The sequence below is a fragment of the Pseudomicrostroma glucosiphilum genome, assembly GCF_003144135.1.
Source record: "Pseudomicrostroma glucosiphilum strain MCA 4718 unplaced genomic scaffold BCV69scaffold_5, whole genome shotgun sequence".
Taxonomy (NCBI): domain Eukaryota; kingdom Fungi; phylum Basidiomycota; class Exobasidiomycetes; order Microstromatales; family Microstromataceae; genus Microstroma; species Microstroma glucosiphilum.
In genome coordinates this window covers 28635-52455 of record NW_020289917.1, presented here as the reverse complement: position 1 = coordinate 52455, position 23821 = coordinate 28635, and the positions used below count along the sequence as shown (strand labels likewise).

The 23821-nt window shown below is 56.5% G+C and overlaps 9 protein-coding genes across 9 annotated transcripts; 5 read left to right on the top strand and 4 right to left on the bottom strand.

Annotated features, from left to right (window-relative positions):
- Positions 1 to 415: 415 nt before the first annotated feature.
- BCV69DRAFT_164561 (hypothetical protein) lies at positions 416 to 1032 on the bottom strand. The gene has a single exon (XM_025489458.1). The coding sequence runs from the start codon at positions 886 to 888 to the stop codon at positions 538 to 540; it is 351 nt and encodes a 116-aa protein (XP_025348418.1). The 5' UTR covers positions 889 to 1032; the 3' UTR covers positions 416 to 537.
- BCV69DRAFT_281993 (histone-fold-containing protein) lies at positions 647 to 1564 on the bottom strand. The gene is made up of 3 exons (XM_025492184.1): positions 1521 to 1564; positions 1309 to 1316; positions 647 to 1209 (listed from the first exon to the last, which is right to left on the bottom strand). Exons 1-3 carry the CDS (start codon positions 1528 to 1530, stop codon positions 916 to 918), a joined length of 312 nt encoding a protein of 103 aa, XP_025348417.1. The 5' UTR covers positions 1531 to 1564; the 3' UTR covers positions 647 to 915.
- Positions 1565 to 1809: 245 nt separating this feature from the next.
- On the top strand, positions 1810 to 7180 carry BCV69DRAFT_164544 (hypothetical protein). The gene has a single exon (XM_025489457.1). It carries the CDS (start codon positions 1921 to 1923, stop codon positions 6955 to 6957), a length of 5037 nt encoding a protein of 1678 aa, XP_025348416.1. The 5' UTR covers positions 1810 to 1920; the 3' UTR covers positions 6958 to 7180.
- Positions 6944 to 8116, bottom strand: BCV69DRAFT_289941 (putative HIS3-imidazoleglycerol-phosphate dehydratase). Its single transcript, XM_025493688.1, has 4 exons — positions 7941 to 8116; positions 7471 to 7841; positions 7294 to 7379; positions 6944 to 7201 (listed from the first exon to the last, which is right to left on the bottom strand). Exons 1-4 carry the CDS (start codon positions 8103 to 8105, stop codon positions 7191 to 7193), a joined length of 633 nt encoding a protein of 210 aa, XP_025348415.1. The 5' UTR covers positions 8106 to 8116; the 3' UTR covers positions 6944 to 7190.
- Positions 8117 to 8649: 533 nt separating this feature from the next.
- BCV69DRAFT_276770 (hydroxy methylglutaryl-CoA synthase) lies at positions 8650 to 10162 on the top strand (the record flags this gene model as incomplete). The annotated part of the gene is made up of 2 exons (XM_025491124.1): positions 8650 to 8842; positions 8943 to 10162. 2 exons carry the CDS (start codon positions 8650 to 8652, stop codon positions 10160 to 10162), a joined length of 1413 nt encoding a protein of 470 aa, XP_025348414.1.
- A 1121-nt stretch (positions 10163 to 11283) lies between these two features.
- Positions 11284 to 16043, bottom strand: BCV69DRAFT_298282 (hypothetical protein; the record flags this gene model as incomplete). The annotated part of the gene is made up of 4 exons (XM_025494205.1): positions 11284 to 12165; positions 12240 to 14685; positions 14761 to 15847; positions 15944 to 16043. 4 exons carry the CDS (start codon positions 16041 to 16043, stop codon positions 11284 to 11286), a joined length of 4515 nt encoding a protein of 1504 aa, XP_025348413.1.
- Positions 16044 to 16696: 653 nt separating this feature from the next.
- Positions 16697 to 19984, top strand: BCV69DRAFT_298281 (hypothetical protein; the record flags this gene model as incomplete). Its single annotated transcript, XM_025494204.1, has 1 exon — positions 16697 to 19984. One exon carries the CDS (start codon positions 16697 to 16699, stop codon positions 19982 to 19984), a length of 3288 nt encoding a protein of 1095 aa, XP_025348412.1.
- A 726-nt stretch (positions 19985 to 20710) lies between these two features.
- BCV69DRAFT_247636 (NAD(P)-binding protein) lies at positions 20711 to 21753 on the top strand (the record flags this gene model as incomplete). Its single annotated transcript, XM_025490255.1, has 2 exons — positions 20711 to 21105; positions 21189 to 21753. The coding sequence occupies 2 exons, from the start codon at positions 20711 to 20713 to the stop codon at positions 21751 to 21753; spliced, it is 960 nt and encodes a 319-aa protein (XP_025348411.1).
- A 209-nt stretch (positions 21754 to 21962) lies between these two features.
- Positions 21963 to 23480, top strand: BCV69DRAFT_289938 (Brix-domain-containing protein; the record flags this gene model as incomplete). Its single annotated transcript, XM_025493687.1, has 2 exons — positions 21963 to 22446; positions 22542 to 23480. Exons 1-2 carry the CDS (start codon positions 22057 to 22059, stop codon positions 23478 to 23480), a joined length of 1329 nt encoding a protein of 442 aa, XP_025348410.1. The 5' UTR covers positions 21963 to 22056.
- Between the last annotated feature and the right edge of the window lie 341 nt (positions 23481 to 23821).

Sequence of the window (23821 nt, the reverse complement as noted above, 5' to 3'; positions counted from 1 at the left end):
ACACCACAGATCGCGCACTCGTCATCGGGCCCCTTCCTCTCTCCCTAGACTAGACTAGACTAGACTAGAATGAAATGAGAATCACAATCACCCGACCGATCCTGGCTCTGCTAGTACCGTCAGCATGGGTCATTGTGGATATCAGTACCAGCTGGGATGGTCAGAGATGCCAGGGGTTTGGGTTAGGAAGAGGAGGGAGGTTGGGTACGAATGGGAATGGCAATCGGGATCGGGATGGGCAGAGTAGGAAATACACAGGAGTCCCAAAGTCCATGCTACTACGCTACGCTTGAAAGGGTTTGGCCGGTTGTGGACTTGCAGAGCATACAGTTGCACCCTATCCCCTCTCACACACACACTCTCTCAGTCTTCCGATCGATCTCACATCCGACTGACTCCCCGCTTCCCAGAAGCTGACGCACTTGACTCTCCCTCTTGTGACACCCGACGCCACGCTACGCTGCTCCAATGCCTGAGCTTTGCGATTGTCCCGCCCCTCAATGTCACCACCACCACCATCAGCATCAGTGCACAGGTTCAGACGACGGTAGCGTTTCGAAGTGGGTAAAATATAACAATTGCGCCAGACAGGTCAGAGGGAGGCAGAGAGAGAGAGGCAGCGGAAGCGACAGAGACCCCGATGGCTTGCCACTTGCGCGAATTCATCGCCCCCGTGAAGATCCTGAGATAGCTACTAGTACAAGAGAGTAGGGGAGAAGACATGGTAATCGTCGACATGAGACATAAAAGGTACAGAACATGGGGAAGAAGCAGTCGGACCTGGGTCGACGAGTGCTGATTGGGCGCTTGCGGTCGTTGCCAAGGTGAGCCACGGGCGATGGTGGGGGCGGACAGCGCTAGCTTGTTGACCTGCGTCTTATCGTCCATTCGACCACGAGAGTAGACTTGCTATTCTTAAGCACCGAAACCGTAGAGGGTTCGGCCCTGTCGCTTGAGTGCGTAGACGACGTCGAGGGAAGTGACAGTCTTCCTCTTGGCGTGCTCAGTGTAGGTGACCGAGTCACGAATGACCGACTCGAGGAAGAGCTTGAGGACACCACGGGTCTCGTCGTAGATGAGTCCCGAGATACGCTTGACACCACCTCGTCGAGCAAGACGGCGGATAGCAGGCTTGGTGATACCCTGGATGTTGTCACGAAGAATCTTCCTGTGTCGCTTAGCTCCACCCTTGCCGAGACCCTTGCCACCCTGGAGAAGAGAAGAAGAGGAGAGAGGAGAATGGGTCAGTGAAAGTGTCGCCGAGGCAAGAAGGTCGCTTCGTTGCTTGAGCAATGGATAGGTACTCACTTTTCCTCCTACGAGATGGCAATGGAGAGGTAAACCGGAGCGAGAGAGAGGGAAGAACGTGAGATCGAAGGGAGTACATAGTCAGCGCATTGCCCTGCTATACGAGCGGCCGGCTGAGTCGCCACGAGAGGAGCTCTAACCCCCACCTAGCATCCACCCTGAGCCCGTCGCGTACTACTCCCGTATCCTCGCCCAGAGCATCGAATACTCACGTCCAGTCATGTTGTTGAAGTTGTGTTGTGTGGGGGTGAGTGGGTGGTTGTGTGAGTGCCGTGAGGTCGAGCAAGTGCTGATGAGTTGGTGGGTGAGGATGGCGAGGTGAGATGGATGGGTGGCCCGGCTTAAGTAGACGGAAATGGGACACGCGCGGGGAGTTGCGATCAGTCGTCGAGGCACCGCGCCCATCAATGCAGGGGGGCAGATCACGAGGCACAGATCAGCGACCAGGCGACAACCACGCGAGCCAAGGACACAGGCAGCAGCAACACACCAACACCCACGCACGCACGCACAGTACACACACCACACAGAACACACCCTTCCGCCATCCTCCTCCCCCTCCTCCTCCTCCTCCTCGTCTCCTCTCCACGGCTGGCTTCATCCTCCTCCACGATGAACGGCTCATTCGAAGCTGCTTCTCACCTCGAGCGAGCCATCCGCGCCGGACTCGAGGATCAGTCCGACTCCTCCCTCTCCGCACCAGGCCTCGCAAGACGAGCAAAGTCGGCCTCCCTCAGCTTCGCAACGGACGAAGGCAGCGATGAGGGCCATACAGGGCAGTCCTATCAGCCATCCACGAATCGCATCTTGGACCACCTCTCCGAGTACGACAGTGGCGCATTCGCTGGCAGGACACCCACCGCAAGGCGCATGGTCACGGCCACCCAAAACATCACCAGCCATAAGCAACAGCAGCAACGACCCTATTCATCCCCGTCTCAGCCCCTCACATCCTCACGCAATTCGGCACGGCGGATTAACAAGCCTGCCCAGTATGCAGAAGAGGATGAAGACTCACGCGACGATTCCATGCTACCACCCCCCAAGGCAACAGACTCACGCTCCTCTTCCCTCTCCAGTAGCGAGTCTGGCATGAGGACCACTGCGAGGGACATCTCGCATGGTTCTGCTCCCCTCACGTCCACTCCTCAGCGGAGCGCAGCAGCCCAAAGGTCCAGGGACGCTACCAGCTTCTATTCACAGCGTAGCAATGGCGATCCCACCACAGGCCGCCTCAACCTCGCCAAGCGGGCAGCCCAAAGTGCCGCTCGCGATGCCTCCACTCGAAGCTTAGGTAGACGAAGCGATGCTGCCCGCAGTGAAGGAGAGGGAAGCCATACACCTTGGGGCTCTGCCAAAGAAACCCAAACAGGTCTTGTCCGAACAGTGGACGAGAACCACGATGATCATACCGGCAGAAGTGCAGCTCTTTCAGACGGACGTGACCTGAGCATCAACACCATCGAAGAGGCCGACTCAGCTGACCAGACCCGCCAAAGCGAGGAGCTCACTGGAGGCGGTGTCCCAGAACAAGATGCTTCCCGGCCGGAACACACTCAGGCCGACTCGATTGGACAGACCAGCCAGATGCACACCTCGGACATCCGGCCTGTCCACCAAGCGGGGACCGAGGCTGACATCACCTCAGCAAATCCGGACGAGCCAACACAAGACAATCAATCGCAGTCTCACAATCCTTTCGCTCGCTCAGGAGTCGACGCTGTGAATGAAACTGAGAATGTAACAGTCGAAGCTACCCGCGACAGCGCACCTGAGACTTCGCCATCGGCAGCGCGAGCTGCTCGCCAAGCTCTGCCACCTCTCGCTGCTACACCGTCGTACAGTCAATCTCGCGCTCCCTTTTCCATGGCGACTCCAAGACCTGCAGTGGATCAGCGCAAAATGCAGAACTATCTCTTGAGCGTGGTCAAGGACCCAGCGCGAGAGCAGAAGATTCAAAAGTCAGTCAAGCGGATGCGAGCTCAACGAATCCCACTTGACCAAATTCAGAGCGAGGAGAGTAGCATGGACCGTAGCGGACCTCAAGCTCCTGTCGGTCGTGATTCGACACCACTCAGTAGCGCCATGGCCACCCCTCTTCATCGAATGGACCGGCTAGGTCGGCCTATGACCATCGGCGCTGGTCGGACCCCGCTCCCACCTTTCCGACCCTCCGGTCTCGCAAACCAATACTCTGCAGACGACAGCCGGTCTCAAGCCTCCGATCAGTCGTCGGTCCATGACTTGGTCGGGCCAAGTCGCTGGGAAAACAAGTCTGAGCCTGGAACAGTTGCGAGGGAAGGCAAAGTTATCGAAGCCGGTCTGCGAGTGGATGGGAACAGACTAGATCGTCACTTGCATCGAGTCAATGCTGAGCTCTCCAAGGAGAATGATCGTCTTGCCGATGAAAATGCTGCCAAACAAGGTGAAGTAGAGACGCTCAGAAGACAACTCAATACAGCATTGAGGGAGAAGGAGATGCTAGTGCGGCAGAGCCAAGCTTCGGATGGACGCTTGTCGCCAGCTAGCGTGCCCTTACCGCCTAGTCCCGCTCCAGACAGCGCCAAGGGCCACTCAGAGGATGCAGAGGCTCTTGCATCCGCTCAGGAAAAGATCACCGAGCTCGAAGGCCACAAGGAGCAACTCAACGATATGCTCGACGAGCTTGAGGAGCAATTCTTGCAACTGCAGACGGAGAATGACCAATTGAAGCAGGGCAAGACATCCTCAAAGCAGCAAGACGACGGTCGTGAAGATCAGACAGCTGCTACTGCCACAGACGAAGCCGACGTCAAAGCCCAGCTTGAAGAAGCCATTCGGGAGCTTGACCTGCTCGATCAAGATTACCAAGACAAGGAGCAAGAGTGTCAGCAACTGCAGGAAGCCTTCGAGGAAGCCAAGGAGTTTGCTCTTCAAGAATGCCAGAAGGCCGAAGAGGAGCGCGATCGAGCACTCAAAACAGCTGCAGACCGAGAGAAAGAGATTCGTGACCTTTGCGAACAGATTGGAGAGCTGGAAACCAATCTGCAGCGACTGCGCCAGGAGAAGGTTGAGCAGTCGGACGACCAGGCCGCCACAGTCGAGAGCGAGAAGCTCAGAGATGAGGTTGCCAAGCTGCAGAAGGAGCTTGCTGCAGCTCAAAAGGAGCTCGAGGCGGCTCACGAGGAGCACGATAATGTCAGGGAAGAGCTCGAGGCTGCACTGGAAGGAAACGAGCTTCAATTGCAAGACCTGGAGAAGGAGAAGGCATTAGTCGACGAGGACCTTCGACAGGCTGTGCAAGAGGCGGCCAATCTCAAGGATAATCTCGACCGTCAGGTCATCACGGTCAGCGAAAAAGAGAATGAGATCCTCAAGCTCACTCGGCGGGGACGCAACGACGATGCTGCAGTGCAGCGGCTCGCTGAGCTGGAAGCTTCTCTGGAGGCGGCTCGACACGAAGCAGCCTCGAGCAAAGACAAGCTGGCGTCGATGGTCAGCAGGAGCGAGCATGACAAGGAGTTGAAGCTCAGGCAGGAAGAGATCGATCTCCTCAGGAAGCAGAAGACAGACATTGAGGCTCGCCTCGAGGACTACAAACAGCAGGCCAGCAATTTGAGCCTCAGTCCCGGTGGAGGGCAGCCGAACTCTTCCATGCTGAAGACTCCAGGCATGCACAAGGCTCTACTCAATCTTCGTACGCCTATACGTACACCCCAGTCACCAGGTCAGCTCTCTGCCGCATCATGGCTCAACGACTCGACTATTGGTAACGAGAGCGCTGTCATGCACATCCAAGAGCTGCAGCGGCTGCTTGATGAGGCCAATGTCAAGATCGATGAAAAGCTTGCCGAGATCGATAGGCAGGGTCTCAGCCATCTGACGGTGACCAGGCGACTTCTAGAAGCTCATCAGCGCATTGAAGAGCTTGAAGCTGAATTGGCCAGGCTTCTTGGCAGTGGTGGGGAGCTGCATGTCATTGACCGTCGACTCAAGAGCATTCGTTGCACCTCTTGCAAAATCACATTCGACGCTAGCAAGCAAGTTCAGGCAAAGTCCTTCGCAAAGAATAACGCTGATGACGAGAGTTTTGCGGATGTGACTGTCACGTCCCACACTGTCGGACAAGGCGACAAGAAGGGCATGGCCAAGAGCGCGCGCTCACGGCAGCGCGATCAAGCACTGGCCGACTTTGTTGCAAAGGTGCCTATTCTGACTGCTCGCCTTGCTCAGGTTGAAGAGGAGAACCGAAAGCTGCGAGAGGGCGCTGCTGCAAAGGGCAGCGCTGGGAAGAACAATGCAAGGAGCGATGCTCGAGCTACAGACGCGGCCAAGAATCTGCAAAAGGCTACGCAGTTTGAGATTGAGAAGGCGCGCGCTGCAATTGTCGATTTGGACTCTGAGCTCCAAGAGGAGAGGAAGCGACTTCCCGAGCTCGCACGCGACTCCAAGGTATTTGGCGATCTCACCTCTAGTGCAGAGCGGGATCTTGCCAGGACGGAGCTTCGCTTGCGCAACATCGAGGTCGAGCTACGACGCAAGGTGGAAGACCATGGTGAGCTGTACAAGGAGCTGCTCGAGAAGTCTTCTGTCGGCAGTGATGTGCCTGTGCAGCTTCAAGTGCTGCAAGCCCAGGTCCGACAGACGGCCATGGACGTAGAGCATCTACGGGACGACCGCAACGCCGTCCTGGAAGCGAGGGAAGAGCTGCACGACAAGTTCCGCAACGCCAGCGAAAAGTACCTCACCATCCAGACGGAGTTGACCACGTGTCGTCAAGCAGTCCTCTCGCATGCCTCTCAGCTGGATGAGCAGACGCAGAAGATTGAGGAACTCCACGCTACACTCAAGGAGCAACATCGCGCCATGCAGCGCGTCGCGGGGGAGCGGGATCGACTGTACGCGCAGAGGGAGGGGATCATCAATGACGTCTCTTCCCTCGAGGCGGACCTTCGTCGAGTACGTGTGGAATCGCAGGCATTCGGTAGGGATCTGGAGAGACTGCGCAAGGAGCGAGACGAGCAGAAGCGCAGGGCTGAATTGGCACGGGAGACGTCCATGAGTATCACTGCCGAGGCGCAGGAGACTATCAGTGTCCTCAAGGAGCGTCTGGACCAAGCACGACGCATGATTCGTCAAGTCGAGCTTAGCCAGACCGCCGAAGGCGCCCAGGCGGACACACAAGCGCTCAGGGAGAAGCACGAGCGCGAGTGCAAAGGTCTCCTTCTCCATGCACGCTACCTCAAGACGAAGTTCATGCGCGAATCGGACCTACGTGCTGATCTGGCCTTCCAAAAGAAGTACCTTCTGCAGATCCTTGGCGGCTTGGACATGAGCGAGAGGGAGACGGTACGATTCCTCAGCGATCTGGAGCGCAGTCGTGGGCGTGTGAGTGCTGGCAACCGCACCGTTGGTGGTGGTGGTGGAAGTGCACCCAGACGCTCCCCTGCCACGCAGGCAAAGTGGAAGAAGGTGAGCACAGCAGTCCTCGCCGTGGCTAGGATGAAGCTGATGGCAGAAAGGTGGCAAGAGACGCGCAAGGTCAAGGAGGCGCTGCTGGGTGCTCATGAGGCGGTGAAACTTGCGCGGGCTGAGAAGGAGAGGGAGAATGCGAGGAGTGGTGGTGAGGAGGAAAAAGAGAGGATGCTCTACCACAAGGTTGCTGCTTGATAAGTGGGTGAGCTGAGGGAGGGGCCAATTCTTTTTGCATCGCTTCTTTTGTTCGTTTGTTTGTTTTGGTTTCGCTATACCCGCATATACCTTGTTTGTCTACTACACGATACTCTGTCGTCTCTCAATCGACACTTCTCAATGCATCCCTCAATCAGGCAGCAGACGAACGGACAATAGATGTGCGAAGAGTTATCTATGCTTGAGCGCCAGCGCTACACTCAGACTTTCACTCATAGTACACCTATTGTGTAGCAAGGAAGAGGATCGATCGGAAGGAGACATCGGTCAGCATTTGGAAGGGCTAGGAGCATGCGTCTCGGGGTTGCAACTGACCTTTTGTGCTCGGTACATCGTCCAGACCGGTCTTGGAGACGGCCTCCTTGATGGCCAGCGCGAGGGCCTTGAAGGCCGACTCGGAGCTGTGGGTAAGAGGGGAGATCAAGAGGTGAGTGTGAGACGATGATGACTCTGACCGGTACAGCCGTCTGCTTCTCTTCTCTGCAAACTCACCGATGATGGTCATTGTCTCCCCTCAGGCAATCCACATGCAGCGTTACTCCCGCAGCCATTGCAAAGCTATGGAATACATGTGGGATCATCTCACAGCTGAGATCTCCAATCTTCTCCCTCTTTAGTCCAAGCTCAGCAACACAGTAAGGTCTTGATGAAATGTCAATGACGGCGCGAGAGAGGGCTTCATCGAGGGGTGCGTGACCAGTGCCATAGCGCTTGATGCCCTTGATGGGACCAAGGGCTTGCTTGAAGGCTTCGCCTAGGGCGAGAGCGCAGTCCTCGGCAGTGTGATGGTCGTCGATCCAGAGGTCACCGGCGCAGGCGAGGGTGAGTGACATGCCGCCGTGCTTGGCTAGGGCATGGAGCATCTGCAAAGAAGGAGCGGGAGAGGAGACGCTGATGAGTATTCGCATGAATCGAACTGATGAGGATTACATGAGACTGCCGGCATTTGATGGGCTACTCACATGGTCCAAGAACCCGATGCCGGTCTTTACGCTGATCTCCTGAGGTGCAAACTTGGGATGCACATCCAGAGCGAGGGTGCACTGGATCTTTGTCTCATTTGTGATGCGCTCCACAGTGGCGGTGCGAGTGGTAAAGGGAGCGAATTCAGACGCAGAGGCAGCCATGCTGGAGGAGGTACCGTTGCTGTTGCTGGCCATGGATGCTCGATGAGGCGATTGGTAATGCAGGACGTATAGACGATTGTGCGGATAGGCGAGGGAGCGACTATCGGTACGGATGGAGCTCAAAGTGGAGCCTCGGCCCAACTTCCTTGTCCTCTTCCGTTCCGCACCGTTGGCCTGAGCGCAAGACGGAGCGGAATTTAGGGCAGAGGCAGACAGACACGGGAGAAGTGGCCCCCCCAGGGCGGCGCGCGCTGTTGCCTCCCCGCGCCTGGCTGCTCCGACGTCGCCCCATGCATCTACCACAGCCAGGACCTTCCCGGCTTCCACGCGACCCCCGCCGTTTGTTCTTCTCGCGAACCATCACAACCATTACAGTCACACCCAGCGCATATATTCACTCTGCATATATTCAATTCACAGGACTCACTCCTTCAGTCCTTCTTAGCCTTCCTTTCCATATCCACACACGCATTCAAGCCAGCCCCCATCCAGTCACTTTCACCAAACACCACCACCCTTCTTTACCCCTGTCTCACCTTCGATCATGGCTTCTTCTACACGACCACAGAATGTCGGAATCAAGGCAATGGAAATCTACTTTCCCAAGAGGTGCATTTCTCAGGATGAGCTCGAAGACTTCGATGGAGCTCCCAAGGGAAAGTACACCATTGGATTCGGACAGCAGTTCATGGCCTGCACCGATGACCGAGAGGACATCAACTCCTTTCTCTTGACTGGTGAGTGTGACGACGTCAGAACGCAGCATACAGGGGAATTCCTGATATTGACTAGCTATTTTCGCTTTCTTTGCCCCATCCTCGCCCCTCCCCTCCCTAGTCACCCACAACCTTATGGAGAAGTACAACATCGACCCCAAGTCCATCGGCCGACTCGACGTCGGTACCGAGACCATCATCGACAAGTCAAAGTCCGCAAAGACTGTCCTGATGAACCTCTTTGTCGAGTCTGGAAACTCTGACATTGAAGGTCTGGACTCCAAGAACGCTTGCTACGGTTCCACTGCCGCCCTCTTCAACGCCATCAACTGGGTGGAGAGCTCTTCATGGGATGGAAGGGATGCCATTGTCACTGCTGGTGACATTGCCATCTACGCCGAGGGGTCTGCCCGACCAGTAGGCGGAGCTGGTGCTATCTCCTTCCTCATCGGACCCGACGCTCCCATCGTCTTCGAGCCCATCCACGGTACCCACATGGCCAACTCGTGGGACTTCTACAAGCCCGACCTCAACTCCGAGTACCCCACTGTCGATGGACCAGAGACCATCCAGACCTACCTGGGTGCTCTCGACCGAGCCTACGACGCCTACAGGGCCAAGGCTGCCAAGGCCAAGGCCGCTCAGTCTGGAGCTGCCAACGGAGCTGCTTCCAATCTGGCTTCCGTCAAGGTAGACGACTTTGACTACACTCTTTTCCACTCTCCTTACGGCAAGCTGGTACAAAAGGGTTTCGGCCGTGTCGCTTACAACGACTACCGCTCAGACCCCACCAACCCCATCTACGCATCCATTCCCGAGCACATCAAGGACCTTGACAGGAAAAGTACCATCACCAACAAGGAGGTCGAGAAGGCCTTTGCTGCCTTCACCAAGGACATGCAGAGCAAGAAGCTTGCACCTACCAGCGACACTGTCAAGCGCATCGGCAACATGTACACTGCCTCCCTTTACGGTGGTCTGGCTTCGCTCATCTCCAATGTTTCATCTGACGATCTGCAGGGCAAGAGGATCTTCTTCTACGCCTTTGGATCAGGAAGTGCTGCTTCCGTCTTCGCCGCCCGCGTGCAGGGCTCGACTGCTGAGATTGCGGCAAAGCTGGACCTGAAGAAGAGGCTCGAGTCGATGGTCGTCGTACCCTGCCAGACCTACGTCGACTCCCTCAAGTCTAGGGAGGCCACCCACAACGTCGTCGACTTCACTCCCAAGGGTGACATCGAGAACGTCTGGAGCGGATCCTACTACCTTGAGAAGATCGACAAGACGTGGAGGCGGAGCTACAAGAGGCTCAACAAGGACGACCAAGTTTTGGCTCTTCCGTGAGCTGCTGCTCAAAGGGGTCGAGACCGGAAACTAGCTGTGCCTTTGCTCCGCTCGTGGCTCCCCCTCGCACCTGTTCGGACGACGTAGATGGCCCTCGTGAGGAGGGACTGCGCATTCAAAGAGGCCGATACCCCTCTTATCGCAGTCTTTGGCTTTTCCTCAATCGCAAGGTCCGTCCATCTATAGAAAATCAAGAAAATCATCATTCAAAAACATGCAAAAAATACACCACCCAACCAAAAGCCACGTTGTATGAGAAAGGAAGCTCTCTGGGGATAGGGGAGAGGAAAGCTCTCGTTGTCTCAGTCGCTCGATGGTTTGCTTGTCTGGTATCTTCCCGCTCCTGCCTCGAGGCATTTGCAGGAGATTCCTAGCGAGCACTTCGTCTTGCCAGAATGGACAAAGCGTTGTCTACGCTCTCTATCATCTCATCTCCCCTGCATCGAACCACTGTCTTCTCTGCCCTTGCCCCCTTCAGCGGGCAGAGGAAGTCCTATGAGTCGATGTCTAGGGGAAAGAAGGATCAAAACTCACAGAGTCCCACATGCTTGCTTGCTTGGCTTGGCTTGGCTTGGCTTGGCTTGGCTTGTCCTGCTTGGCTTGTCTCGACTTGACTTGCTTGCCCCACCACACTGCATGCAATGCCATCGTTCCTTCTCGTCTGCGTACACAACTTCGTCTGCTCGTCTGCTTCTGCTTCTATGTCTGTCCCTTCATCTGCCTGCAGCTTCTGTGCCGGTACGTGGGAGAGGTTATAGAACTGAACTGAAACGGAGAGCACGAAAGGAGACGCCGAACCATGTGAGACTCACACACACTGGAAGGTAGGTAGGGTAGGCTAAGGTACAAAGATTGATTCTGGTCGACTGACTGACTGACTGACTAGATCACTGACGCAAAAACGGGAACAAGACCAGAACAAGAGAAGGCAAGACAAGTCAAGACAGAACAGGACAGGATAGGACACGGCAGACAAGGGAAACCAGTACAGAGCCGGAGCGTCGGCAGCAGAGCGTAGCACGAGACGAGACAAGATGAGATGACACGAGGGTAGCGTAAGGTAGCGTTGCGTGATTTCCTTATCTCCTTTTGGGGTTCAGGTCATCTCAAATGGGACCTCTTCACATCCTCCTCCTCCTCTTCCTCGATCCGGGCAAACTCTCATCATCGCGCACTTCCTCCTCCTCTTCCTCCTCGGCCTCTGCGACACTGCGAGGTGAGGAAGGAGCAGAGGAGAGGCTGCCACTCTCGTCTTGCGCTCCAGCATCCTCTTCTTCATCGTCTTCGTCTGCATCGGCAGCCGTTCGTTTCCTTCCCCGCTTCGCCGCACTCGATTGAGCAGAGCCAGGGAGCCCGGCAGGACGAGCACGTGGCCTCTGCTGCTGCTGCTGCACGGGTGTACTGGCGACGGGCAGCACGCGATTGGGAAAGTCCTCCTCTTCGTCGTCTATCTCGTCGTCTGCATTGGTGGCTGTACGACGCGCCTTTGAAGCGCTTCCACCCACACTGCCACTGCCTCTACCACCGCTCTTCCTGGGCGTGGCACCCGCCGCAGCTGCAGCTCGAGCAGCCGTGGGAGCAGAAGGCGCGGCCCGCTTAGCCATTAGTGTAACCAATCTCTTCTCGTACTGCCTCTGCGGATCCCATGATTTGGACGCGGGCGGCACTTCGATTCCAGCATCGAGGATGGCTTGCTCCATGGCCGACTTGATCTTGTGTGCATCGCGAGCACTGGCGGAGATGAGCAGGTTGCCCAGACCCTTCCAGAAGGCTGGTGCGCGAGCCTTGACGGCCTTGTTGTTGGCCTGCTCGGCCGCTTTCCACTTCTTAGCAATGTACTCGGCGCCGCGCTTGTGTAGGTGGAGAAGCGAGGGAGGATCGATGGCTCGCAAGATGGCCAGGTGCGCACCTCGGATGACAAGTGCAGAGGAGATTGATCGGGAGAGTGAAACGAAGCGGGCCTCTCCTTCCGCAGTGCCTTCTACGAGATAGCTTTCGAATGACTGTGTGCAATGAAAGAAGGGATCGTCAGATTTCCATCACCGAGTGCACTTGACGTGTCACACTTCTGACTCACCTCTCTCAGACTGTCGAATACTACATCAGCAGCATTCTTGCCATCATTGGCAAGAACACCGTCTTCTCGAAGAACCTCGATGAGCAGTTTGACCAGGACGTCGAACATCTGTCCCAATCTGCCAAATTTTCCTATGACGGGCGCCGCCAAATTGATGTCGACAAGGCCGAATCGCATCGCAGAGACCAGCGGTGCAGTCAGCTGATTGAGTTCCACCTCTCGCTGGAGTTGTGCTTGCGTAGGGAGTCTGGTCACGCTTTGTTGGGCGCCATTCGTCTTCTTAGTGGCAATGTCTTTCCTCTTCTGAGGTCGCTCTTCATCGTCGTCGTCGCCTTCGTCGCCTTCGATTTCGTCGTCGGGATTCATGGCTCCGTTTGCCTCTCTGTCCTCTTCTTGCCTTAGCTGGATTTGGGTGTCTAGCTCGGCCAGAACGACTTTGACGCATCCTTCTTGCACAGGTCTGGGAATGAATACGCGAAGCCGTGACAGTAAGCCGCTGTGAGCTCTCGGCTCACCTGCTTCATCTTGCTGCTGATCGCGCTCCACTTCGATGGTCTTATTCCGAGCCGTCCCGCTCTGCTCTGCTGCGTGGAATGCCAGATAAATCTGTAGCATACGAGCGGCGGCCAAGACCTTCACTTCACGCAGAACGACAGCGCGGTCAGTGACGAGATCTTCCATCAGCTCCAAAGCTTCCGTTCGCTGCGCCAGAATCGCATCGACGAGGGCTTGACGATCCTCCTCTGCGGTGGTGAGACTGCTCGCCATGAGTCCTCGCAGCTTCCAGAGCAGGTGGATGGTGATGACTCGCAAGCAGTTCGAAACCATAGCCTCCTCACCCTCGTATCCGAGCTTGCCTCGAGATGCTACCTCTCGTAATATCTCCCAACCTGAGGTGACTTGGCCGTTCTCGGTATCCTCAATCACCTCAGAGCAGTCCGTGGCACTGCTGAGTCCAGCAAGTCGCTGCAAATTAGCTTGCAAGGCGAAGATGGTGTCCTCGTCCAAAGTGGAGGTGGCTACCTCTTTGCCCTTGAGAGGCTCCCGAAGAGCGTTGATCAGCGACTCTTGCAGCGCAACAAGCTTCGTTGTCGTCACCTCATCCAGGCTGCTCTGCGTTTGTGCAAAGCTGACTAATGACCGAATGGCCGATGCGCCGCGCTTGAGCAGGATGTCCTCCGAATGGCGTGAGAACTGACCGGATACTTCGTCCCAGAGGTGTGCTAAGGCCGACACCTGGCCGCTGGCAGCGTACAGGTGAAGGTTCAATTGTGGTACGAGCAGCAGCACCTCTGAAACCCGTGCGGATTCCGTGCGATACTTTGCAAACAGCTTGGGGAGCGCAGGGATGAGGGCGCGTGTGAAGTCGTCCAGCTTCTCCTGGTGAACATTGTCATCGTCATCGCCCTTGTTGGCAGCCGCGGCTAGTGTAGCTGCAGCAAGTGCCAGGCGCCTGAACTCGTCAGCAATGGCAATCAGAGCCTCGAGAAGCACGGTCTCTTCCGTTGGTTCCAGTCGGTAAGCTTCATTAGGGGGCTGGCTGCCAGTGTATCCCACGACAGCTCCAATACCTGAGACAGGATCAGCGGCACCCGGGCCTTTGCGGCCACCCCGGCCTTTCTTGCTTGCTGCCGACTCTTGCGTCGAGTGATCGTACAAGAGCATCTCAAGCAGACTTGCCCAGCCGGACAGGGGTGCATTGTCTTTCTCGAAGGACCACAAAGCCTGCACCGCTAGTGAGATACGTCCTCCACGCTCGGTCAGAAGCGTCGACTGTAATGCAGCAGGAGGCACGGCACGGCTGCGCTTTTGTTGGGATATCTCTGCCGATCCTGAACTACTGTCGTCAAGGGTACTCTCGTATTCGACGAGCTTTTGCGCCAGGATCTTCAGACGCAACTTCTCTACCTCTGCCTCCCATTTCGCTCTGTCCTCTTTTGCTTTCGCATCTTTACCTCGGGCAGCTGGAGCTGGTCCAATGATGTCCGTGCAGGTGTCCCGCACCTCCTCTTCGACGAGACCTGTCAAGAAGCGCGCGATCTCTTGCCGGATGCGTGGCTCGACGTCGAAGATGTGCAGGCCAATCTCATCGCGCTGATCATCTTCCAGAAGCCCGCGACGCTCGATATGGACTAAGACGTCGATGGTGGCGGCTCTGACAGGCAGCTCAATGTCGCACACCGCCATCTGTACCAAGCGGGCTTTGAAGAGCTCAGTGAAGTGACGCAGAGGATCGGGGAAAGAGGACTCAGAGTAGACCTGAGCAAGAGCTTGGATAGCGGCAACACGGACAGCTCCACTTGTGTCGCTGAGACACCAGCCCAGGTAGCGGGTGTACTCGTTTTTCATGAAGATCTCTGGCTGCTTCTTGATCCATCTGCCCAGCTCTTGCGCGCAGTCTGTTCGAATGAAGGGGTCCGCGTCACGATAGCGATGTTGATAAACACTACAGAGAACAGGGGATTGATCACGACGTCAGAATCGAACTGAAGAATTGCAGGTCTCTCTCGCCTCTACTCACCTGTCAATGAAGTCTCGAATGCCGTCCATGAGAGTAGCATCTTCTTCCTTTGCTTCTCTCCACTTGTCATCGAGGGCTTTGACTCTGTTCTTGTCGACGCGTGGCTTCTTCTTCTCGGCATCGCGCTGTTTGCGAATACTCTCGACATTCTGGCGCTTGGAGATCACCAGGCCGGCAGTGGCTCTGATGATGTTCAGCACAATGAATGTAGATGTGTGGCGGAAGGAACGAAACGTGGAGGATGAGAAGGAAGAGAGCCATTCCTTAAGGACATTGATGAGGGGTGGCTCAGCGACGAGCTCCGAAGATTGAGCAGTGATGGGAGCAGTGAGGAGCAGCTCGGAGTCTGACGCTGTCATGACCAGGCGTTCGAAGAATTCTGCGAGGGAGCTCTTGAACTTCTTGAAGGCAGGTGCGCGCGACACGATGGGGTACGAGGGATTCGGACTCTGCTTGAATTGCTCTTGTACCTGTTCAAGAGCATCGACGACATTGTCGAGGTCCATGACTGCAGCCTCGTCAACTGTACTGTTGCAGCCACAGCACCTGATGACGAAGTTGATGAGCTCCACGAGAGCAGGCCCAGGCTCGCTCTGATATTCCACTACCCAGTCATCGACGACGCCTTGTACTGCAACGTCGGGATTCTTGAGTGCGTTGAAGAGGTGAATGTCATTTTTGATTTCGAGCTCTGCCTTATTGGCCACAACCCTAGCGCCGCCCCTGACAGTGGCTGTACTCTTGCTCTTCTTAGCGAGAGAGGTGGAGGCTGTCCTGGCCTTGACAGCCGTCGTTGTGCCGCCGCCGGCTGCTGCTGCGATCTTGCTCGTCTTTGAAGGCTTGCTCTTGGCTATCCTGGGTTTCTTGCCTTTAGCACTCTTGCCTCCTGGCGCAATGTAGTCATCGGTCTCGTCCATGTCCTTCTCACTTCCAGAGTCAAAGGAGTCGACGCTCTCTGTCTCGTCGACGTCCATTGCGCCATCTTCACCGTCCTCATCTTGCTCCTCGGCTCGCGAGCGGCGGCGGTTGGTCGCGAGTGCCTTTGCTGTGGTTAGGCTCTTGCGGGCGGCTGTGCGCTTCGGGCGAGCTGAGACAGGGAGGGGAGGGACAGGGGTAACGATAATGTCAATGAGCAAGTTCTCGCGTCCGCATGATAGGAGGAAGTGGCGGGTTCTGGACTCACATCCGCTGGTTTGCTCTTCTGCTTCTTCGTCTGATGTGAGTGGTGAACCTTCGCTGCCGAAGCGGTTGGACGCCGCTCTCCTTGGCTGTGTCCTTGCCATGGTGTATGTGGGAGGTGAGTGTGGCCGCAGGTGTATCCCAGATGCGAGCTGGATGTGGTGGTGTAGAGGTGGGTGAAGGTGGGAGTGGACCTGAGGAAGATGGGAGAGTAGGCAAGGGACAGACTACGCACGCACAGGCGCCCCACGCACAGAGACACGACGGAGGCAGCGTCAGCAATCTCGCGTCTCCCTTTCCGACGTGACGAGACTCTGGGCGGGATCCACTTTGAGGCGCGCGCTTCTGCCTCTGCCTCGCCGCCGGTGGGTGTGGGCCCGTGTTGGACTCGCGCTGCGTCCATCGTCCGTCGTGCGCCTGGCGAGGGAGTGAGTGCGTGCGTGCGTGCGTGCGTGCGTGTCCGCCTGTGCGTGCCGTTGCCTCCGCCTGGGCAGGCGGCGCCCTTTGTGTGAGGAGCCAAGGCGGGTGCAGAGTGCCGTTGGTGGTAGCCGTCCATTTAGTCGCGCCCCAGTCATTGGTTCCTTCGTCGGCCATCACGCTCGGTCCTCAGCTCCCTGCCTCGCCTCCTTGTCCTGGTCATCGTGGAGAGTCTTTCCCCGTCAGCTTCGTTGCTTCATCTGTCTCCCCGCCCGCCGTTGCTCTTGCAGTCGATATTGTCCTCGCCGAAAAGCCGCACGGCTCAAGACGCGTCGACTCGATGGCCAGTCCAATCTCGTCCCCATCCTCACCATCAAAGCCGCCGCCTTTGCCATCCGCTTTGCATCAGCAGCAGCAGCATCAGCAGCAGCAGCAGAGTCAGCACCAGGGGCTGCCCACAGGAGCCATTTCTGCGCCGTCGCCTCCCTTTGGCACATCACACAATTTCAATAGACCCTCGTGGCTTATCAACCTCCCACCCGGACCCAAGGATACCCCTACGCAGTCTGTCAGGAGGAAGCACAAGAGCGTACGGTCACTCACTAGAGAGTACGAGTCCTCCGCTACAAAGGAGAATCTCAACCCCGACACAGTCGACGTCGAAGGCTCCTCAGCACCGCGCTCGGCCGACAGCTCGTCGCCTTCCAAGGCTGCAGCAGCTAGCAGTGACGCTTCCTCTCGCTCGCACGCCAGAAAGAGCTCCGTGCTGCTAGCTTCAAGCTCATACCCATCCAGCTTCGAAGTACCCAGCGAGCAGAACGGCAGGACCAGACCCTCGCCCACGGCACGGATACCTTCTGGCAGCGGCCTTCCATCCTCTTCCAGCAGTGAAGCAGGAATACGTCTAGCTTCCTCTGCCTACCCCTCGACATACTCATCTGCAACCCCACCCTCTGCCATCTCCCCACACCCTTTGCCCGCGCCGCCTCCTCCAGCCCCCTCGCAACATCCTGGCGACATGCCCGTCTCTCAGGATGGGCCTCCGGTCTTCTCAGTGTCCCTTGACAGCCCTCATTCCCCTGCCGCCGGACAGTCTGCTCTGCCCACCCTAGAGACTCCGACTCGCCTGAGCGTCAAGAATCGGTCTAACAGCAACCTTGGAAGGAGCGTATCTCACGGCCATACTCCCAGTCGCGAATGGCCCGCTGCTGAGAATGCTACACCGGAGCGACCCAGGGCTGTATCGGCATACGATGCTGCTGTGAAAGACGAAGAGGGAGATACCGTAGGGGACCTGATGCGGACACAGTCCACTTCCGCCCGGAAGCCTCTCTCTCAGATGACACCGGCAGAGAGAAGAGAGCATTCACGCAAGCACTCGAGAGTACATTCGAGGAACCTCAGCGTCTTCTTCCCACAGCCTGGTTCCGCTGCCGAGCAAGAGGCGGACCAACACCGCGTTGACATGAATTACTCTAATGACAGACCGCAAATCTACGTGGACACAGCCGGCGCCCAAGCTCGATCCAATGACTCCGAATACTGGAGCACCACTCCTGAATCAGCTTCTGTCCAGACGAGTCCCAGCCAAAGTCGCCGCGGGCACCACTCGAAGCATAGCGTCAGTCATGGCATCTTCCGCCCACCTAGTGGAGCAACCCCCACACGCCCCGGCCTCTACAGAGAGGACAGCTCGGAAAGCTTCGTGTCATTTGCGCCCAATGGGTCTCCAGAGGCCCTGAAGAGTCGCAGCACGAGCGTGAATGCTAGTCATGACTATCCGCTACACCAGTCGGCGCATCCACATGATCACCACGGCCACACACATCAACATCATCATCAACATGCCCACACCCCGCACAAAGAAGCCGTGGGGAAATTCGCTGCATTGCCATATCCTCTCTCGATCTTCGCTACGCTTCCGCCCCTTCCGCCGAAGCTCGCTCCTACTTTGGTATTCTCGCTTTGCCACTTCGTCCTTGGCTCAGCGCTCTGGGTAGCTGGGCAGTCGAGCGATTCGCTATCTGTGACAGGTCTGGGCTACTTGGTCGTCTTCGACTCACTTGGCATCTTCAACGAATCACTCTCAAGGTGGATTCTAGCCGCCAAATCGAGCTCAACTGCAAATACGCAGAAGATCAGCTCGGCCTACTCCATGCATCGGACTTCGACTCTGCTCAACTTTGTGCAAGTGATCTACCTGCTCTTCGCGGCCGTGTATGTCTGCAAAGAGTCCATTGAGCATGCACTTCTGGAAGGAGATGATCAGGCCGTCATCAGTCCGCTAGCCGCGACGGAAACAGCACATCTAGCAGCCGGTAGTCTGGCAGGCAGCGCTTCAGTAGTGACTGGTGGCGGTGCAGGCCACCACCAACATGAAGAGGGTCTAGAGGGTCTTGAGCTCAACCTCCCAGTCGTCAAGATCGCTCTTGCTGTTCTTGCCTGCCTGTTCTCGAACCTTGTCTTGAGTAATCACGCCAAGCTCGTTGCCGCATCTGGAATCTCTACCACAACGTCCTCGCCTGGAACGACCAGCCGACGGCATTCTCGCTCACAGTCGGTTCTCGTACAGACAGCAAACTTGACCGGCCCAGTGCTGTCTCTCCTGTCGAATCCGTACACGATGGCGGTACTCTTCTTCTCCACTACTCTGCTATTCTCAGCTCTTACCATGTCGCCATTCCAAGTCGCCGCGCTGGACAAGGTTCTCGCCGGTCTTGAATCTGTCACAATGTGGTACATTGCTCTTCCCGCAAGCCGGGTCCTAGGAAAGGTACTGCTCCAGACTGCTCCCAACATCAACAACGAAGACGAAGGAGGCAGAACCAATACCTTACAGCTCATGAAGGCCATCAAGGCCCTAGAGGACCACCCACTTGTGCACTCGACGAAGCCGCCGCACGTCTGGCAACTTACGCCTTCGACGTCAGCTGTCAATGCAGCCGCAGGGGGCGCCAAGAATTCGCTCGCTCTGTCCTCCTCCTCCTCTTCACGCACGGCAAAGTCGCCTACACTGATCGCTTCTGTGAGAGTCATCCTCCACAAGCATGCAACTGATGCTGATATCCTGAAGGTGACCAAATGGGCGTACCAGAGGTGTGCGCCTAGTGTCGGAGCAGGCATGGGAGTCAAGGTTGGCGAAGGGCTGCGAGGAACAATGCTTGCCGGAGACCTTGTGTTGGACGTGAGGAGAGAAGGAGAAGAAGCAGAGGAGACGTGCGGACATGATCATCATGGGCACGATCACCATGGACATGGTCATGACCACAGTCACGCTCACTCCGGTCACAGCCACGACCACAGTCATGCTCATGCTGGTCACGGTCATGACCACACTCATGATCACGCACGTGCTCATGCCCATGCTCATGATCATAGCCACGCCCATGATCATTATGGCCACTCTCACGAGCACGATCACTACGGGCATCATGTTGCGCTCGCGCCCCAGGCGCAGTCCCATGAGCATGATCACGATCACGACCACGACCACAAGGGACATGCGAACAGCGGCCACTCGCACGGAAGTGCTTCGGCCCACCATCATCATTCGGGGCATTCGCACTCTCATCAGGGGCATGCTTCATCCGCCCAGCAACGTATTCCAAGCGGACATCATGTTCACTAGGCGGGGTGCATTGAGGCGGATCATTGACCAGGACATTCTTCTATAGACTTCCACCCCCTTCTCGTTCGAGGCTCTTGTGCCTCCCATCAGCGTTGCATCAGCGTTGCATCAGCGTTGCATCACTTCAGATGCAATCCAGCGCGCGGATGGCTTTCCCCCGTAGATCTGTACACCTGTTCATACTTTACATTCAAACGACTCGCCGCGCCCCGCCCCGCCCCCACATCATCATCGCCTTTCTCACTACCAGCATCATCACCAGAAATCATCATCAACGAGATCGTCGACTGTTCCGTAGTGTAGCCAGCACAGAGCGTCGCTTGCCGACTGCCATGCCTCGATAGTAGGGTGGTGCCATGTCTTGCTACGAGATGCAGGGCCTCACTCAACGTGGCTTGCCGATTGAGTTGAGTGGCGTCGGGGATCTTCGCCTTGATTTCCTGCTTGCTTGCTTCTTCTCCACATGACGGGCGGGAATTGCGGGGTGGAGATGGCCGAGGGAAAAAGACAGTCGCAGCGCCCCGCCTGGCATGCCCCCCTCGCTTCCATCCCCTCGTTCCGTCAGCCGAGGCAGTTGGAGAGAAGAATTGCAGGCCTGTCAGCATGTCAGCTTCGTGCGTAGAGAGGACTTCTGCGAAAGACTATTTAGATGGGACATTTCCTTTGGCATCATCTTCTCCTCGTTTCGACTCAATCGAATCCTGACCTCTACCACTACTTCACAACATGACAGCCGTACCCTCCAACTCTGAAGCTCGCGTCGCCCTTGGAGAGGCAGCCGACCGCAAAAAGCCACCGCAGGGCCGTGTCGTTGTCACCGGCGGCAGCGGCAAGCTGGGCCGAGCAACTGTGCAGCACCTATCAGACGCAGGTTACGAGGTGATCAACTTTGACACGAGAAGGCCGCCGGGAGCTGCCGAGGATGGCAAGACGGGCCTCAATGGAGCTTATCGTCTAGTGGAGGTTGAACTGTCTGATATGGGCCAAGTGCTCGAGGCTCTCCTCGAGATTGATATGGCTTACTCTGGGGTGGACGCCATCGTTCACTTGGCTGCTATGCCTTCCCCTGGTCAGAGTGCATCGTCGAGGCAGTTCATGAACAATGTGTCGAGTACCTACAAGTGAGTAGAGGATGCAAGACGATGTGATAGTGGATCAACAGGACGCTCACATTCTTTCCCCCCCTCTGTTCTTTTGCACACAGCATCTTGGAGGCTGCTCGCAAGCTCAAGATTACAAATGTCGTCCTCGCCTCGAGTGAGACCCTGATTGGCATCCCGCTGCTGCTCCAGCAGCATCCCAAGAAGCTTCCCATCACCGAGGAGACTACACGAGCTCCGCAGAGCGCCTACTCTCTGGGTAAGCTCATGGGCGAGCACCTGGCCGACCAGTACGCCGTCTGGTGTCCCGAATCAAAGTACATGTCCCTGCGCTTCAGCAACGTCATGCTCCAGTCGGAATACGCCGGCTTCGAGGACTGGCAGAAGGACCCTTCACTGCGATACTGGAACTGTTGGGGATACATCGATGCCCGCGATGGAGCTAGTGCGATCCACGCTGCGCTGGTCAAGAAGACGACTGGACACCACCAGTATCTTGTGGCGAATAGTAATACGTGCATGAGGACAAGCAACACGGAGCTTATCAAGGCTACTTTCCCCAACACACCGTACGAGCCAGTGAACAAGGATGACCCGAATGAAACTCTGCTGTCTATCGAGAAGGCCCGACACGAACTCAACTGGACACCCAAGTACAATTGGAAGTGAGCCAGGGATACTCATGTGTATCGGCAGCTCGACGTTCATTCCATCCTGTCCAGTAGCGTCAATGTTCAATCCATCTTGTCCAGTAGCGTCAACCTTGATAGAAAATGCCGTACCAGTGTCCGCTTAGTCAGCATTGAAGCCTGCCCAGATTTCAATCTCCGCGTCTCGGCCAAAATTTGAGTGCTTCCTTCCTGTGGTGAGATTTTGCATGGGCCCACGAGCGGAGGATCCCTTGCTGCAGTACCACTCCATCTTGCTCCATCTTCATCTCCCTCCTGAGCTCCTCATCTGACTTTCCTTACGATGCTCGCCATCAAGAAGCCACGCAATGCTCGCTCCAAGCGGGCCATGGACAAGCGCCAGCCGCAACTAAATGAAGGCGTAAAGTCTGCCCTGATCGTGAACGCGAGCCACTCTTCTGCCCTCGTCTCCAAGGCGATCCACCAGCTCTCCACCCTCAAGAAACCCCATGCAATCCCTTTTACCAAGAAGAAGTCCAATGATGTGAACCCTTTCGTGGATAGTGGTAGCATCGAGTTCTGGTGCGCAAAGAACGATACACCACTGATGCTCGTGGGTGATTCAAGGAAGAAGAGGAAAGATAATTTGACGTGGATCAGGCTCTTCGATGGGAGGGTTTTGGACATGCTGGAGATGGGCATCGACAGCATGAAGGGCGTCGAGGAGTTCAAGGTGTGTAGCAGAGACGCAGCATAGTGGTGAAGTATCCGTGCGAACGACTAATATCCCTTTCATCTGCTCCTGCTGCCTTGCCTCGCGCCCATCAGCCACCCACACTCCCCGACATTGGATCTCGCCCAATTTTCCAGTTCAGCGGTCCCCAGTTCTCTGCTGATGCAGCCTCGCTGTACCCTGCCCACGCTCACCTCAAGTCTCTTCTCCTCGACTTCTACCGGGGAGAGGAGGTGCTGGAGAATGGAATTCCAACAGGCGGCAGTGTGGCCCTGCAGAACGGACTGCAATTCGTCATCAGCGTCACAGCAGGTCCCATTGACGAGCAGACCGGCGGTGCAGGTAGCTCGACAGGACAGGGTACCTCACTGGCAGATCTCTACGCAGCAGGCGCTGCCTCTTCGAGCACCAATGGCATCGGATCTTCTTCCTCTCCCTCCATCGACACCTCGGCATCGGGTGCCAAGATCTACTTCCGGACCTACTCCCTCGTAGTGCCTCCCAAGACGCCCGCCCGTGCTATCCCGAGCAGCTTCGAACTGCACGAATGCGGGCCCACCTTTGACTTCACCCTGCGCAGAAGACAAGCGGCGGATGCTACGCTGCTGTCGCACTCGCTCAAGAGGGGCAAGACACAGGCGGAGAAGAATCGACAGGGCAAGAGCGATACGTACAAGAAGAACATCGAGACGGACGAGATGGGAGACATGGTCGGTAGAATCCATGTTGGCAAGCAGGACTTGACCAATCTACAGACGAGGAAGATGAAGGGTCTCAAGGCAGGCAAGGAAGAGGATGAGGATGAGGATGACAGCGACGAGGAGCTGGAAGCCTTGTCGGAAGACGATGACGATGAGGAAGATGCGTACATGGGACTGGGTAATGACAGTGATGAGGATGAAGAAGAAGAAGACGAGGACGAAGAGCTGGAGATGGAACAGCTAGCTGCGGGCTCTGCCGATGAGGATGATGAGCCGGCCGAGTCTGCACCGAAGGGCGCAGCAAATGGTAAGAAGAGGGGACGGAAGGCTTGACTCTAGTCTCTACCAATGCACATACTGTTCCTATTCCTTGAAAACAGCCTGCGATTGTTGGGTGTAGTGTTGCTGATGGTGTCGCTCTCATCCGCGTGGCTCCCTTTCCGCCTCGCAAGCCTCCACGCACCTTCGCCCGCCTCCCGTTAAGACCATACATACTCTTCCACCATTCCCACTGTCCACCACCAGCATACCAGCATACAAAGGGATTACCCGCGTCATTCGCCCTCTTCACCACCTCCCACTTCATCTGCTCCGCCGCTCGCGATAATCAGCCCTCCCGCCCGGCCTCTTATCACAGAGTGTGTGCAACTACGGGGGATTCCACACAGTCTGTT

Bases quoted from the DNA above. Each gene is read 5' to 3' on its own strand.
- BCV69DRAFT_164561 (XM_025489458.1), bottom strand. From the start codon at position 888: ATGGACGATAAGACGCAGGTCAACAAGCTAGCGCTGTCCGCCCCCACC.
- BCV69DRAFT_164544 (XM_025489457.1), top strand. From the start codon at position 1,921: ATGAACGGCTCATTCGAAGCTGCTTCTCACCTCGAGCGAGCCATCCGC.
- BCV69DRAFT_289941 (XM_025493688.1), bottom strand. From the start codon at position 8,105: ATGGCTGCCTCTGCGTCTGAATTCGCTCCCTTTACCACTCGCACCGCC. The intron at 7,842-7,940 runs GTGAGTAGCCCA...CCTTCTTTGCAG, and splicing joins GCATCGGGTTCTTGGACCAT to ATGCTCCATGCCCTAGCCAA. The intron at 7,380-7,470 runs GTGAGTTTGCAG...TCTTACCCACAG, and splicing joins GGAGACAATGACCATCATCG to CTCCGAGTCGGCCTTCAAGG.